The sequence below is a fragment of the Suricata suricatta genome, chromosome X (assembly GCF_006229205.1).
Source record: "Suricata suricatta isolate VVHF042 chromosome X, meerkat_22Aug2017_6uvM2_HiC, whole genome shotgun sequence".
Lineage (NCBI taxonomy): Eukaryota > Metazoa > Chordata > Mammalia > Carnivora > Herpestidae > Suricata > Suricata suricatta.
The window spans coordinates 44,738,473-44,752,015 of NC_043717.1; the positions used below are offsets into that span (position 1 = coordinate 44,738,473).

General features: G+C 43.2%; 2 protein-coding genes across 2 annotated transcripts in view; one reads left to right on the top strand and one right to left on the bottom strand.

The window, feature by feature from the left end:
- On the top strand, positions 1 to 9,758 carry APEX2 (apurinic/apyrimidinic endodeoxyribonuclease 2). Its single transcript, XM_029930520.1, has 6 exons — positions 1 to 267; positions 1,262 to 1,345; positions 3,354 to 3,534; positions 4,068 to 4,214; positions 4,959 to 5,028; positions 7,764 to 9,758. The coding sequence occupies exons 1-6, from the start codon at positions 111 to 113 to the stop codon at positions 8,664 to 8,666; spliced, it is 1,542 nt and encodes a 513-aa protein (XP_029786380.1). The 5' UTR covers positions 1 to 110; the 3' UTR covers positions 8,667 to 9,758.
- Positions 9,756 to 13,543, bottom strand: part of ALAS2 (5'-aminolevulinate synthase 2) — a 24,912-nt gene continuing 21,124 nt past the window's right edge. Inside the window, exon 11 of the mRNA XM_029930519.1 lies at positions 9,756 to 10,037. Coding sequence (XP_029786379.1) covers positions 9,874 to 10,037 — 164 coding nt within the window. The 3' untranslated portion in view covers positions 9,756 to 9,873. The remainder of the gene's footprint in view (positions 10,038 to 13,543) is intronic.

The window sequence follows — 13,543 nt, forward strand, 5'->3', positions numbered from 1 at the left end:
AGTAGAACGCAGGCGCCATTATGCACGGAAGTCTGAACCTGACCGATTTGTGGTTGTCCAGTCGATCTGTGCCCTAGGTTGGGCACGGACTGTGAAGTGTTACAGTGAAGATGTTGCGCGTGGTGAGCTGGAACGTCAATGGGATCCGAAGCCCCCTGCAAGGGATGGTATACGAGGAGCCCAGCAACTGTGCCGCCATGGTCGTGGGGCGCATTTTGGACAAGCTGGATGCCGACATCATTTGTTTCCAGGAGACTAAAGTGACCAGTGAGCGCTCAGAAGTCCAGGACCCCTACCATACCTTTACCTTTTCTACTGACTTTTGTCCCTTACTTAATCTCATTTTACTTTCCTATTTTTCTATCTCTAGAGTCTAGAATCCTGATCCCCTTCCCCTTAAACTCCTATTTCTCACTCCAGCTTGATGTCTTAATTCCCACTTCATCTCCTGTCCTCAGCAGAACCTTAATTCCCTCACCCTTGCAACCTTCATCCTCGCTCAGATCCTCTAATTTCCACTCATTCTCCTGTCCCAGATCAGTACCCCAAATTTCCTCTTTCCACACACTGTTCAGCTCCAACTCCCAAATTAGATCCAATTCCCCTTCCTTGCACCCAGCTCAGAGCCTTTAATTTCCATCCCACCTTTGCCCTCAGTTCAGATTCTCTGAGTTCTTCCCTTTTACCTCTGCATCTCAGATCCTCAGTTCTTCCCTCACATTCCCTATTTCTCTCCTGCCCAGCCTCAGAACCTCTTAGCATTTCTATCTCATGTCCCATTCCAAGGTTAGATCCTCTAAGTTCCCTCTCTCTTGCACCTAAGCTCAACACCCCGCATTCCTTCCCTCTTCTATGCACCCCCTCTAAGACTTTCGAACTACATTTCCCTACATCCCCAGTTCAGATCCTATAATTGCCTCCATCTCCTACCTCCAATTCCCAGCTCAGATTCCCAGTTCTCTCTCCCATATTCCGGTTCCCCACCTCCAGCTCTCTCCATTAACCTAAACATTAGCTTCCTCCCACCTAATTCCCTTCCTCCCATTTCATAGCCTCCCTTTCCTTATATCAATTTCTTCACTAGTCCCCAACTTTCTAGCTTCTCCTTTAATCGTAGATATTACCTCCCAACTCTGGCTCTGATGTGTACAAGGAATTAGCCTGCAACTGTAATTCCAGACCTTTGTGTGTCTGGGGCTTTACTCTTCTCTCTGACACAATTTTAAGGTTTGTTTGTTTGTTTGTTTGTTTGCTTTTGCAGGAGATGTGCTGACAGAGCCCCTGGCTATCACTGAGGGCTATAACTCCTATTTCAGCTTCAGCCGCAGCCGCAGTGGTTATTCTGGTAAATGGGGCTTTCTGGGGGACTTAAAATGAGTGATGGAGACAGTTCAGGGGGAGTTTTCCAATATTTGATGAGAGGATCATAAAGAAACTTAGTCTTTTTATTTTTAATTTTTTGAAATTACAAAGCTACTTTTAATACTTTGGGGTGAGCCCCACAGGAACAAAAAATACTGGGAAGGGGGAACCCCCTGACCCCCAGGATGATCCAGGGTAAAAAGAGGCTACCTGAGAGGAAGGAAGTACAAAAGGGACCTGCTGCAAACTTCAGGCAAAAGGAATACCATCTGTGCTGGGACCTGTGAGTGCTATAGGAGAAAACACAAACCTTGATGGTCCTGGCTCCAGGCACACAGGGAAGGGCAAGAGGGTTGGACAAAAAAGCTACTTGGGTTCCTCCTTCTCCTTAGCCTTTTTCTGGTTCTGCTGAATGATTCCCGAGTCCCTCTGCTTGCAGGTAGCAGCAGAAAGCCTGTCATTCACATTCTTTGGACTTTCCCTTAAGCCAGTCACTCTGCTTTTTCGTATTCTGGTGGATGAGCTTGTGGTGGTTACCAAGGGTCATGGTGAGGGCAGCGGCTCTGGCCTGCCTCTGTTGCATCCCCCCATTCTAGACGATGTTATGGGCCTCCAGGCTTTTAGTCCACAAAGCTAAAGTCACATAAAGGATAGTTTTTATGTATAAAATTATCCTGTTGGACTTTGGAAGCAATCATGTGGTAGTTAATTATATGAGCTCCAGAGTCAGACTGTCTAGATTTGAATCCTGTCTCACTTCCTAGCTGTGTACCCTCTGGCAAGTTACTCAACCTCTTTATGCTTCATGTTTCTCGGCTGAAAAACGGGAGATAATGCCTACCTTCTAGGGCTAGTACAGGAATACTTTGTTTTGTATATATATATAATATACATATATATACTTATATACTTGTATATAAAGTTCTATGTAAATAAATATAAAACATGAATTTATATATCTATATATAAATATGTTTATATATACATATATATGTAAAGTACTTCACTTTGTGTTTTACAGATATTGTGTTATTTATTTATTTGTTTATCTTAATGTTTATTATATATTTTGAGAGAGAGTACATGTGAGCAGGGGAGAGGCAGAGAGAGAGTGAGAGAGAGAATCATAGGTAGGCTCCATGTTGATAGCACAGAGCCCTGCATGGGAGGGCCTTGATCTCACAAACCGTGAGATCATGATCTGAGCCAAAATCAAAGAGTTGGACACTTAACCAACTGAGCCACCCAGGCGCCCCAGATACTGCATTTTTTGTAAGTTGAAGGTTTTATGGCAACCCTGTGTTGCAAGTCTCTTAGCACCGTTTTTCTAGCAGCATTTGCTCACCTCCTGTCTCTGTCATTTTTTGGTAATTCTTACAATATTTCAAACATTTTTATTATATTTGTTATGGTAATCTGTGATCAGTGCTTGCATGTTGCTGAAAGCTCAGAATTTAGGATTCTTTATCAATAAAGTATTTTTTAATTAAGGCACTTTTTTTAGACAAAATGTTATTGTACATATAATAGACTACAACATAGTAACAACATAACTTTTATCTGTACTGGGAAACCAAAAAATTCATTTGACTCGCTTTATTACAATATTTCCTTAAAAATATTTCCTTTATTGTGGTCTGGAACTAAACTCACAATCTATTGGGGCATGCCTGTACAAGGATTAAACAGATTAGTCCATATGATAATAATAATAGGTAACACTTTTTGAGTATTTACCATGTGTCCATGTAAAACACTTAGAATATTAGCTGTTATTAATTCTGTGGCTTTTTTAGATGAAGGAACTCAGACTCCATGGTTTGGGTAGAGTTACCTTAGGCTCTTGGATCCGTCCATGGCCCTTGAGTTAGGAGGGTTGTCATTACAACCATATTTGATGAAGATGACTCAGGTGACCTTTGTGGGGACAACAAGTTGTGTAATAAGCTGTTGGCTTCGAGCCCTGCTCAGAGTACTCTATCTGTCTCCAGGTGTAGCCACCTTCTGTAAGGACAGTGCTACCCCCATGGCTGCTGAAGAAGGCCTCAGTGGCCTACTTGCCACTCAGAAGGGGGATGTGGGTTGCTATGGAAACATGGATGAATTCACCCAGGAAGAGCTTCGGGCCCTGGATAGTGAGGGCCGGGCCCTCCTCACACAGCACAAAATCTGGTAATAGCTCACATCCCTCTGTCACTGAGCACTGCTGTTTCTATTCTGAGTTTGGTGATTCTGAGGCTTTCCTTACTAAACACGTATTGATCATGGAAAACTTCCCCAAGTTGCCTTTCTTGGACTCTAGTTCTAGCTGGGCTACTCACTATGTGACCTTGGTTGGGCAAATCCTGTTCCCCTTTGAGCTTTGAGTTTCCCATATCCACAGTGGAGAACTGCAGGAGGTCCAGCTCTCTTATTAACCAGGCAACTCAAAAGCAACTTGATCACCCCCAAGTGGTTCTCTTTCTGGATGTCCTATCTTTGTGAATGTCAGCACCATCATCTGGTTTAGCTGGGTGTCATCCTAGATGCCCCTCTCTCTGCCTTATCTGTAGTAAGTCCACAAGTTCTGTGCATGCCAGCTCATTCATGTTTTTCTGTTGCCTTCACATCCATCCCACAGACAACCATTAAATGGAATCCACATGGTATGGGGAGAGAAGGCTTAGAAATGACCTTTTTGGTTGGGGGGGGTCTCTTTTCCCCAGCACATGGGAAGGGAAAGAGAAGACCTTGACCCTAATCAACGTGTACTGCCCCCATGCGGACCCTGGGAAACCTGAGCGGCTGACGTTTAAGATGCGCTTCTATCGTTTGCTGCAGATCCGAGCAGAAGCCCTCCTGGCAGCTGGCAGGTATTGTAAACTTGGATAGTACTTGAGATTGTTGTAGATACACAGCCTGTTTAGGTGTCAAACTTCATTGGAAGGGATATGGGGTCTCTATCTTTTGAGTTCTTTTAAAGCCTAGATGGAGACACCAGCATGCCTGCCTCAATGGGCCCTGCTCTGTATGAGCTGTGAGGACCAGGTAAAGTGATACAAATACAGGTTTTATTCTCAGATACCTCTGAGCATCTATTTTGACTCCTTTTACTCACTATGAACCCTAAGGCTAGTTCTGGTTTTATTTTCATACATAAGCGAATGTATGAATTTCTACTTCATAGAATAGTTTTAAGGATGAAATGAGATGAAGAAAAAGTGCCTGGAAACAAATGAAAAGTCTTGTCCCACGGAAGGACAGGAAAGTGAGGGTGGGTTAGAGTAATCAAGGGATGCTTCCTAAAAAAAAGTAGTACCTGAGCTCAACTTTGAAGGACCAGAAAGATGCCATTAGGTAGAGATCAGTGAGACAATCATGTCAAATAGGGAATGATGTCATCTTTGGAGATCAGAATTGGGTTGTTCAGGCATAAAATGTGGTATGGTTATGGTAAGATTGGAGATGTAGGCTGCTATGCATTTCTGTGGGTTCCCAGTTTGGCCCCAAGGTGGGAAGTGGCCTGAGTTCTTGGGTCCAGGGAAGAGTACGTGGGCCAGAACTACTGCTTCCCTTTCTTGAATGTCTAGTTGATAATCCCACATCATGTTTTTCAGCCATGTGATCATTCTGGGTGACCTGAATACAGCCCACCACCCCATTGACCACTGGGATGCAGTCAGCCTGGTAAGGTTCTTCTAGGCCCCTTGTCTCACTTCTTTTTTTTCTGATTGGGTTTCTATTTAGCCAGCCAATGCCAGATTTTGGGCCCAAGGATAGCTTCTTTCATGGAAAAGCAGAGCTTAGTTTGAAATAATATTCTCAAAGCACTGAGGATTGTTTATTCATTCATTCAGAAGACAGTACTGATCTTGCCTTTTGCTTGGTCCTGAGCCATGTGCTGGGGACTCAGTTACCAGTCATTACTGGCTCTTGGCCCCTCAGAGGTCTCAGCATGGTGGTGGGCTATGGACATAAGACCAGTCAATTACAGAAAGGTATCTTCGAGCTGAAATAGGGATGGCAGGCCAGGAGTCTAGGGGTGCCTGGAGAAATGAGATTCCTGGGCCAGCCTAGACATCTGAAAAATGGTTGGATTTTAAAAGATGAGTAGAACAGAGCTTTGGGGTGGGGGAAGCAAAGCATTCTAGCATGAGCAGAGGCTTCAAGGTGAGGATTTGCCTGGTGTGCATGGTGAACTGCAAATCCTATTCTTCTTAGATGGTGACATGGGAAGGGAAGGGAGGTGAGATGGGGCTGGAGAGTCCTTTGGGAGCCATGTTTCAAGGTCCTTGAACTCCGCATTGCCTTGATCATTTCTCTAAAACCATACATGGTTTCTTGCTCATGAACCTTCAATACCTCCTTGTTACTTGTGCAATGCAGAGAAAACATCTAGGCTTGGCACTGAGGGGTTTTTCTGGTCTGTGCCCAGTCTCCATTTCTATCCTCAGTACTCCTACACACTCCGTCTACTGCAGCCAGGTCATCTCCTCTCAGTCCATTGTGAAAGTTATTTTTATTTTGGCTCTTCTCACTATACCATTCTGTCTTTTTTTCCTTGTATGAACCTCTCAGCTCTGAGTCCCTCTAGGCTGATGGTTCAAACCCCCCAATAGCACATTAGAATGAAGAACTTTTATAAGAATAGTAATATCTTTCTGCCACCCAGACCAATTAAATCAGAATCTGTTGGGCATGGGGCCAGGGTAGCAGTATATTTTAAAAGGTCCCAGGCTGATTTTATTGTACAGTCAATCTTGACAACTACTGCCCTAGAATCTGCAAGCCAGTTCCCATTTGCCTCATAAGGGGAGTGATCAGTAACATGCTGACATATCCCATCTCAGCATTGGGCATGGCTCAAAGAAGGGGCTATAGGAATATTCCTTGATTAGTTTGCAGTAGAGCCATATAAATGTAGATGTTTCCTCCAGCTGCAAAAATAAACAGAAATGAGATAATGAAAGAATGGTGGTGGTTATGTGTGGTAGGGAAGAGAGTGTACATTACAAAATGTGAGCCTTTAGTCCCTCCCTACCCTATTTCTCTTCAGGCATTTACTCAGTCTCTTCTTTCTCCTTCCTGAGATAGTGTTATATAAATGTATGCCTTTTCTTCTTAGTTGAGAACTATTGTAGATCTCAAAAGTACACCTCTTTTTCCTTCTGGGAAAAGAGAATTAATAGTACCAGGTCACATGACAAGCACAATCTTTCCAAAATAGCAGAATATGTCCACTTCTTAAAAGACTAGCTTTTAGTCCTTTTTTTTTTTTTAAGTAGGTTCCATGCCCAATATGGGGCTTGAACTAAAGATCCTGAGATCAAGAGTCATATGTTCTACTGAATGAGCCAGCCAGGTGCCCTGGCTCTTTTAGTCTTTATCTCCCTAAATGGCACCATTATCCCCTTGGCTGCTCCAACCAGAAGCCTGGGAGTTGTGTTAGTATTGTTCTTTTCTATCCACCCCCCATCCCACATTCAGTTGGTCAGTGAGTACTGTTGAGTTTAGTTCTAAATCATCTTTTAATTTCATTTTTCTTTGTCTCCTTATGCTCTACCCTAGTTTGAGTGATTATTCTCTCTTGCTTGCGTGGACTATGATTGTTATCCTACTGGTCTTCTGGCTCCCATTCTGGTCTCCCCTGAAGTCTTTTGGGGGCACTGCTCTTTCTCTCCACAGCCCACTACAGAGGCTGCCCTCTCAATATATAACACCCTCTGCCTGGGCTGCTCTTGTTCAGCCTTCAATTTCCAGCTCCAGATCACTTCAGAATGAGTTCAGGTTCTCATTTTGTCCCTAACATCATGTCTGGCAAATAATCTGTGTTCTTTGAACATTTTTCTTTGAATGAGTGGGTGGGCAGGGGGATTGGATGGATGGATGAGCTGGGGATCAGAGCCAAAGGAAGTACTTAGGCATTGATTTATGGAGCCCCTCAGCTGAGGAGTTGGTAGGGTAGTGGGAAGATGATCTATGAGGCCTTTGATACACACAAGATAAGCCAAATAATTCCAGAGGGTTTAAATGAAAAGGATAACAGTCTTCTTAACTCCTAATTCCAGCTCTACATCCTAGAAGTAACCATTTTTAACTTCCTGCTTTCCATCCCTTTGGGAGCAGTTCTGATAATTGCTTTGATTAAGCAAACAAAAAGCTTTCAGATTTGGCATTTATGGATCAATGCAAGGCAATTGTAGCCTAATACAGGAAGAAAAACAAATATGGGCTTTTAAATAGGTAAGGATGGAAATTGAATCTCAGCTCTGCCAGTTCTGTACTGTGTGACCCTGAGTATTAGTCTTCTTTGGAACAATCATGTTTTCTCATCTGAAAAATGAAGTATTTGGTTTAAAGTCTCTTCTAGGTCTAGGCATCTCGTTTTACCTCTGTCTTCATTCCTCTTCCCCTTTTACCAGGAATGTTTTGAAGAGGACCCAGGGCGCAAGTGGATGGATGGCTTGCTCAGTAGCCTGGGATACCAGACTGGGTCCCCTGGAGGGCCCTTCATTGATAGCTACCGCTACTTCCAGCCAAAGCAGGAGGGGGCATTCACCTGCTGGTCAGCAGTCAGTGGTGCCCGTCATCTGAATTATGGCTCCCGGCTTGACTATGTGCTGGGGGATCAGACCCTGGTAATAGACACTTTCCAGGACTCCTTCCTACTGCCTGAGGTGATGGGCTCTGACCATTGCCCTGTGGGTGCAGTCTTGAGTGTGTCCTCTGTGCCAGCAAAAGAGTGCCCTCCTCTGTGTACCCGCTTTCTCCCCGAGTTTGCAGGCACCCAGCTCAAGATCCTTCGCTTTCTAGTTAATCTCAAAGATCCTGTGTTCAAGCAATCAGCACTGAAACTCAATAAAACCCAGGTACAGATGTACCAAAACAAAGTCCGTGTGCGCTCAACCAGGCCTCGGCCAAGTCAAGCTGGCTCCAACAGAGGCCAGAAACACCTGACAAGCTACTTTCAGCCATCTTCCAGCCATCCCCAAGCATCTCCTAACTTGGAACTTCCTATTGTGGGTGCCCTCATGACCCCAAAGACTCCAGAAAAGGAGGTGATGGCCAAAATGGTAGAGGGGCAGGCCAGTGCTTCAGAAGTCAAGGATGAGAAGGAGATACGGACCTCTTTTTGGAAGTCTGTGCTGGGGGGACCTTTGCCCATGCCCCTCTGTGGGGGCCATAGGGAGCCATGTGTGAAGCGAACTGTGAAGAAGCCAGGACCCAACCTGGGCCGCCACTTTTATATGTGTGCCAGGCCCCAGGGTCCTCCCACTGACCCTTCCTCCCGCTGCAATTTCTTTCTCTGGAGCAGGCCCAGCTGAATCAACTCAGGCCTAGAGACATCTATCATGGTCAACCCTGTATGTAATCAGGCCAGCTCCCTGCTAGATTGCCTCTTGCTCCCCGAAGGCCTCCTCCTCTTCTGCTTTCCTCAAGGATTCTTTCTTATTTCTCTTTCTCTTCCTTCTTTATGGCCTCTTTTCTTCCTGCCTAGCTCCTCCTCATTGGTAAGTTACTTGTTTGTGCCATATTGCTGTGACCCAGTTCCTCACTGTGCTTCCCACTTTCCTGTCAGAAGTACATAGGAACCAATTACCCCAGAAAGTTGATTTTAAACACCTTTCTTTCTTGCTGACAAATATGTTTGTGCCTAAATAAAGTCTGTTTTTATTTTAGAATACCATGTCCTGTACACAATTTGGATATGCTCCATGAAGTTGAGTCAGAGACATCTCAACACTTGGTTTGCCAGCTGATGATAACTCCTAGGGAGAGGGGAGGAAGGAAGAATGGTACTCACCATAGAGATGCTCTGTTGTAGGGGTTCCTTGCACTGCTGAGGTTGGATCAGTAAGGGAGGTAGGTGTGGTGTGTTAGAAAGCTCAGGTGGATCATGCAGCCTTAATTGGTGCTTCCTACAGCTGCCTCAAGTGGATTATAGGGTGGAAAGAAATGACCCTAAAGTTGCCAAGCAGGGCACAAAGGTCAGGAGAGATTGCCTCATGGCAAGTAGAATCATTAGTTCACCCAAGTTTGCCATGCAAATGTATTCTTTGTGCTATGGCTTGGAAAGATTGGGAGTGTTGCCTTGAAAAAGTTGCTTACTATAGCCAAATCTCTTTCCTACCTTGGAAAATAGAGCTGGTAAGTCCTGTTCTATAAGGTCCTGTGGAAAAGAAAGAGGACATCTATTCTTTCTGCTGGATAATACCTCCAAAGTTTTTGGGAACTATTCCTCTTTTCCAGATATTTCAGTTAGGGCTGATTCTATCCCCTGACTTCAGGGACTACGTGGGTTTACTGTGTCTAGGTCTTCCAGTAAAGAGTCAGTCCCTAGATTTTCCTCATGGCTCTGCCACTCGCCTGAAGGAATCAGATAGGCAGTTTTCTGTCTAATAAAGGGCTAAAAATGCTGCAGTTTGTTCTTTATTTTTAGACAGCTAGAGGCACACAATAAAGCAGAAGACAGGAGGAGGCTCAGTCCCATGTGAAGTGCAGATGGAGTGGGGCTTTGAGGCAGCTGGCTTCTTAGGCATAGGTGGTGACATACTGGGGCCCCATGTTTCCAAAGTAGGAACGTTCCCACTCACTCATAAGCTCAAAGTGCACAGGCCGGTGACAGAAATTGCAGGCAGCCATAGACACATCCTGGAGAGGCAGCCTCACCTCATTCCAGGCCACCAGCAACTTCTCTAAAAGGTGGTAGGGGGTGGGGAAGGAAAAAATTGGTTAGTCTAGGTCTTAATACCTGTGTCACAATACATATATGCTAAGATAATCCCTCAAGCCTCTGAGATACCTTGGAGACATAAGTAACCTCTTCTGTTTCCTCCATTGGGTGCTATGAATGTTACAATTTGTGTGTGAGTGCTGTAATGTATAAAGGATTGGGAAGCACTTATTTGACACAATTTAAAGCTGTACTGGCCTGTCCTGGACAACTCTAAGTACAGGACACACTGTGGCCCAAGAAATGTTCCAGCTGCTTGGAAACTCAGCCTGATGAAGAAGATAACACTGACAGTAATCACACAGTGTCATTGTTACCTGGGAGCCTGGGGCAGAGGGTGTCCCTGGAGTGGGTGGGAACCCAGAGGAGAGAACCTGACCTATTGTTGGAAGAGCCTCAAGTGTGTGCCAGGGCCCTGTCCTTGGCTTTGTTTTTATGCTTAATCCCTGGGAGATCTTGTCTAGTCTAATGGCTTTTAAATACCATTTATGTGCTGAAACTTCAAAACTTTTCATCTCGGCCCAGACCCTTCTGAATTCTAGACTTATATATCCAATTTTCTTTCTGTAGCTCCACCTGGATTCTGATAAGCATTTCTCACTTCATATGAACACAATTGAGCTAATGATCTCCTTACTTTCCATCATGTCTAGTTTCAAACTTAACCATCTCGCAGTTAATGGCAATTCTAGTTCCTCCGTTGAAAAATTTTAGAGCCATCCTTTCTCTTTTTCTCCTACCACACATCCAATCTATTAGCAAGTAACCATTGGCTTCACCTTCAAACTTTTTTCATCACCTTTAACGCCATCATCAGGTCTGAATTACTATCCTTCCTTACCTGGATTATTACAGTAGCCCCCAAATGGGGCTTCCACTCAGTCTCCCTTTCAGTCTATTTTCAACATAGAAGTTGGACCAATTCTGTTAAAACCTGAATCAGCTATGTCACTCCTCTGTTCAAATCCTTCAAAAGACTATTTCAGAGTTAAAGCCAAAATTCACTGAACTACAATACCCTACACAGTCTGGCCTCACATTTCCCCTCACTCCTTAATTTTCTATCTGCCTCTTGCTTACATCACTCCATCCATACTCATCTCTATTGTTCCTCAAGTACAGAGGAAATACTCATGTGATTGGGTCTTCCCTGCCTTACGTTGTTCTATATGGATATGGGATAACCTTTCCTTTGATATCTACTCAGCTAATTCCTTCACCTCCTTCATAGCTTTGTTCAAGGGTCACCTCAATGATTTCTACCCTTAAAACTCTATTTAATGCTACAATCCTACAAACTAGTTCTTCCCCATTAGCACTTCCTATCCCCTCATTCTGCTCTATTTTTCCATAACACTTAAAACTACCATGCTATAATGCATTATTTATATTTTATAAAGTCTTTTCACTATCTCCTTACACTAGAATATATTCTCCCTAAGGATAGTTATTTTGTGTCTTTTGTTTACTGTGTATCCTCAGCACCTAGAACAGTGTCTGGCACACAGTACATACTCCCATACTCAATAAATATTTGTTGAAAGAATAAATGAAAGATGACATACTTAAGTCTAGAAGATAAAAGAGGTAAACCAGAGGGAAAAGTGGAGGAGGGCATTCCAATTAAAATGGAGCATAACTGGCAAAATACCAGAGGTAAGAAAGAGAAAAATGATAGAACTAACTACAAGTCACTCAGTGTAAATGGAGAAATAAAAGGAATGTGGGGGGAAAAAGTGAGGACATAGAGATCACCATGTTGAAGGCATTAAAGACCATGCCAAGAAGCTTCAACTGTTCTACATGCCAGTGGTCTCCAAAGTTTGAACTGTACATTCTATCAATACAAATATTTTAGCACATACCTCCAATCTATGTATGTTTTTTATATACTGATACTTGTATCATTGTCAGTCTATTTGTTAAAGATCAATATCTGTAATGCCTAATTTTCTATTTTTAAGATAAAAAAGTTTGTTGAAATAGGACTGGATTGCAATATACTTTCCTCTTGAGGAGAGTTTGGATTGTTGTATTTTCGTTTTCATTTGTTTCCATATATATTTTTTTTAATTTCTTCTCCCTATGACCCAGCAATAGCACTGCTGGGGATCTACCCAAGGGATACAGAAGTGCTGATGCATAAGGGCACATGTACCCCAATGTTCATAGCAGTACTTTCAACAATAGCCAAATCATGGAAAGAGCCTAAATGTCCATCAACTGATAAATGGATAAAGAAGATATGGTATATATACACAATGGAGTACTACATGGCAATGAGAAATAATGAAATCTGGCCATTTGCAGCAAAGTGGATGGACTTCGAGGGAGTCATGCTAAGCAAAATAAGTCAGGCAGAGAAGGACAGATACCATATGTTTTCACTCATAGGTCTAACAGGAGAAACCTAAGAAGGGACCATAGGAAGGGGAAGGGGGGAGACAAAGAAAGTTGGAGGGAGGCAAATCATGAGAGACTCTTGAATACTGAAAACCAACTGAGGGCTGAGGAGGGAGGAGGAAAGGGGAAGGGGGGGTGATGGTCATGGAGGGGGGCACTTGTGGGGAAGAGCACTGGGTGTTATATGGAAGCCAACTTGGCCATAAACTACTAATTAAAAAAAAGATACAAAAGGTAAACACAAAATTCTAATACTCCCCCCCACCACCCTATGGATTATCTTGCATACCTCACATTGGAGACCACACTCTAGTCTAGGCAAATAGGAAACATGAAGAGGTATATAGTCAGAAGTTTAGAAAAACTTGTCTGATGGTCACTAGGGGGAAGAAATTACAAGGAATCAAGAGGCAAGCAGGACAATTAGGAAGAAATCACACTGACATATACTCAAAAACTGGCAATAGAAAAAAGGACAGATTTGAGAGACTGTAGGGACCCGCTGCAGTATTTCAGGAAGGGTTGGCTGTGGGATTGAAGGACTGGTGGAATCATGGTAGATGTTTCTCATATATCTTTCTGGAAAAAGCTCAGCATAAATGGACACTCAGAACCGAGAGTACTGAGGACTCTATAATTGAAGCCCAGAGCAATTTAGAAGACTGAGCAAAAGGTCCAGCAGTCTGGATCATCAGCTGAGGTAGTAGATGTAGTGGTTATGACCATGGAGGTAGAGACAGACTCCCCAGTTCAAATCTGGTAGCTGTGTGATCTTGGACATATATATTTTTATGCTTTGATTTCCATGTGTGTATATATATATATATATGTATAAAATATATTATATATATACATATATTATATATATATAATGGAAATGCTAATAATAGCATCTCTATCCCATGAGTATTAGATGAGTTAATACATACAATGTTTAGAACAGTGCTTGGCACATGTAAGTACTTAATAGATATTGGCTAGCATATTGGATGTTTTTAAATGAATGAATGGCACCTAACTATCTTGTCTTCCTTGAACTCTCATACTGCCTATGCTCCAGACATA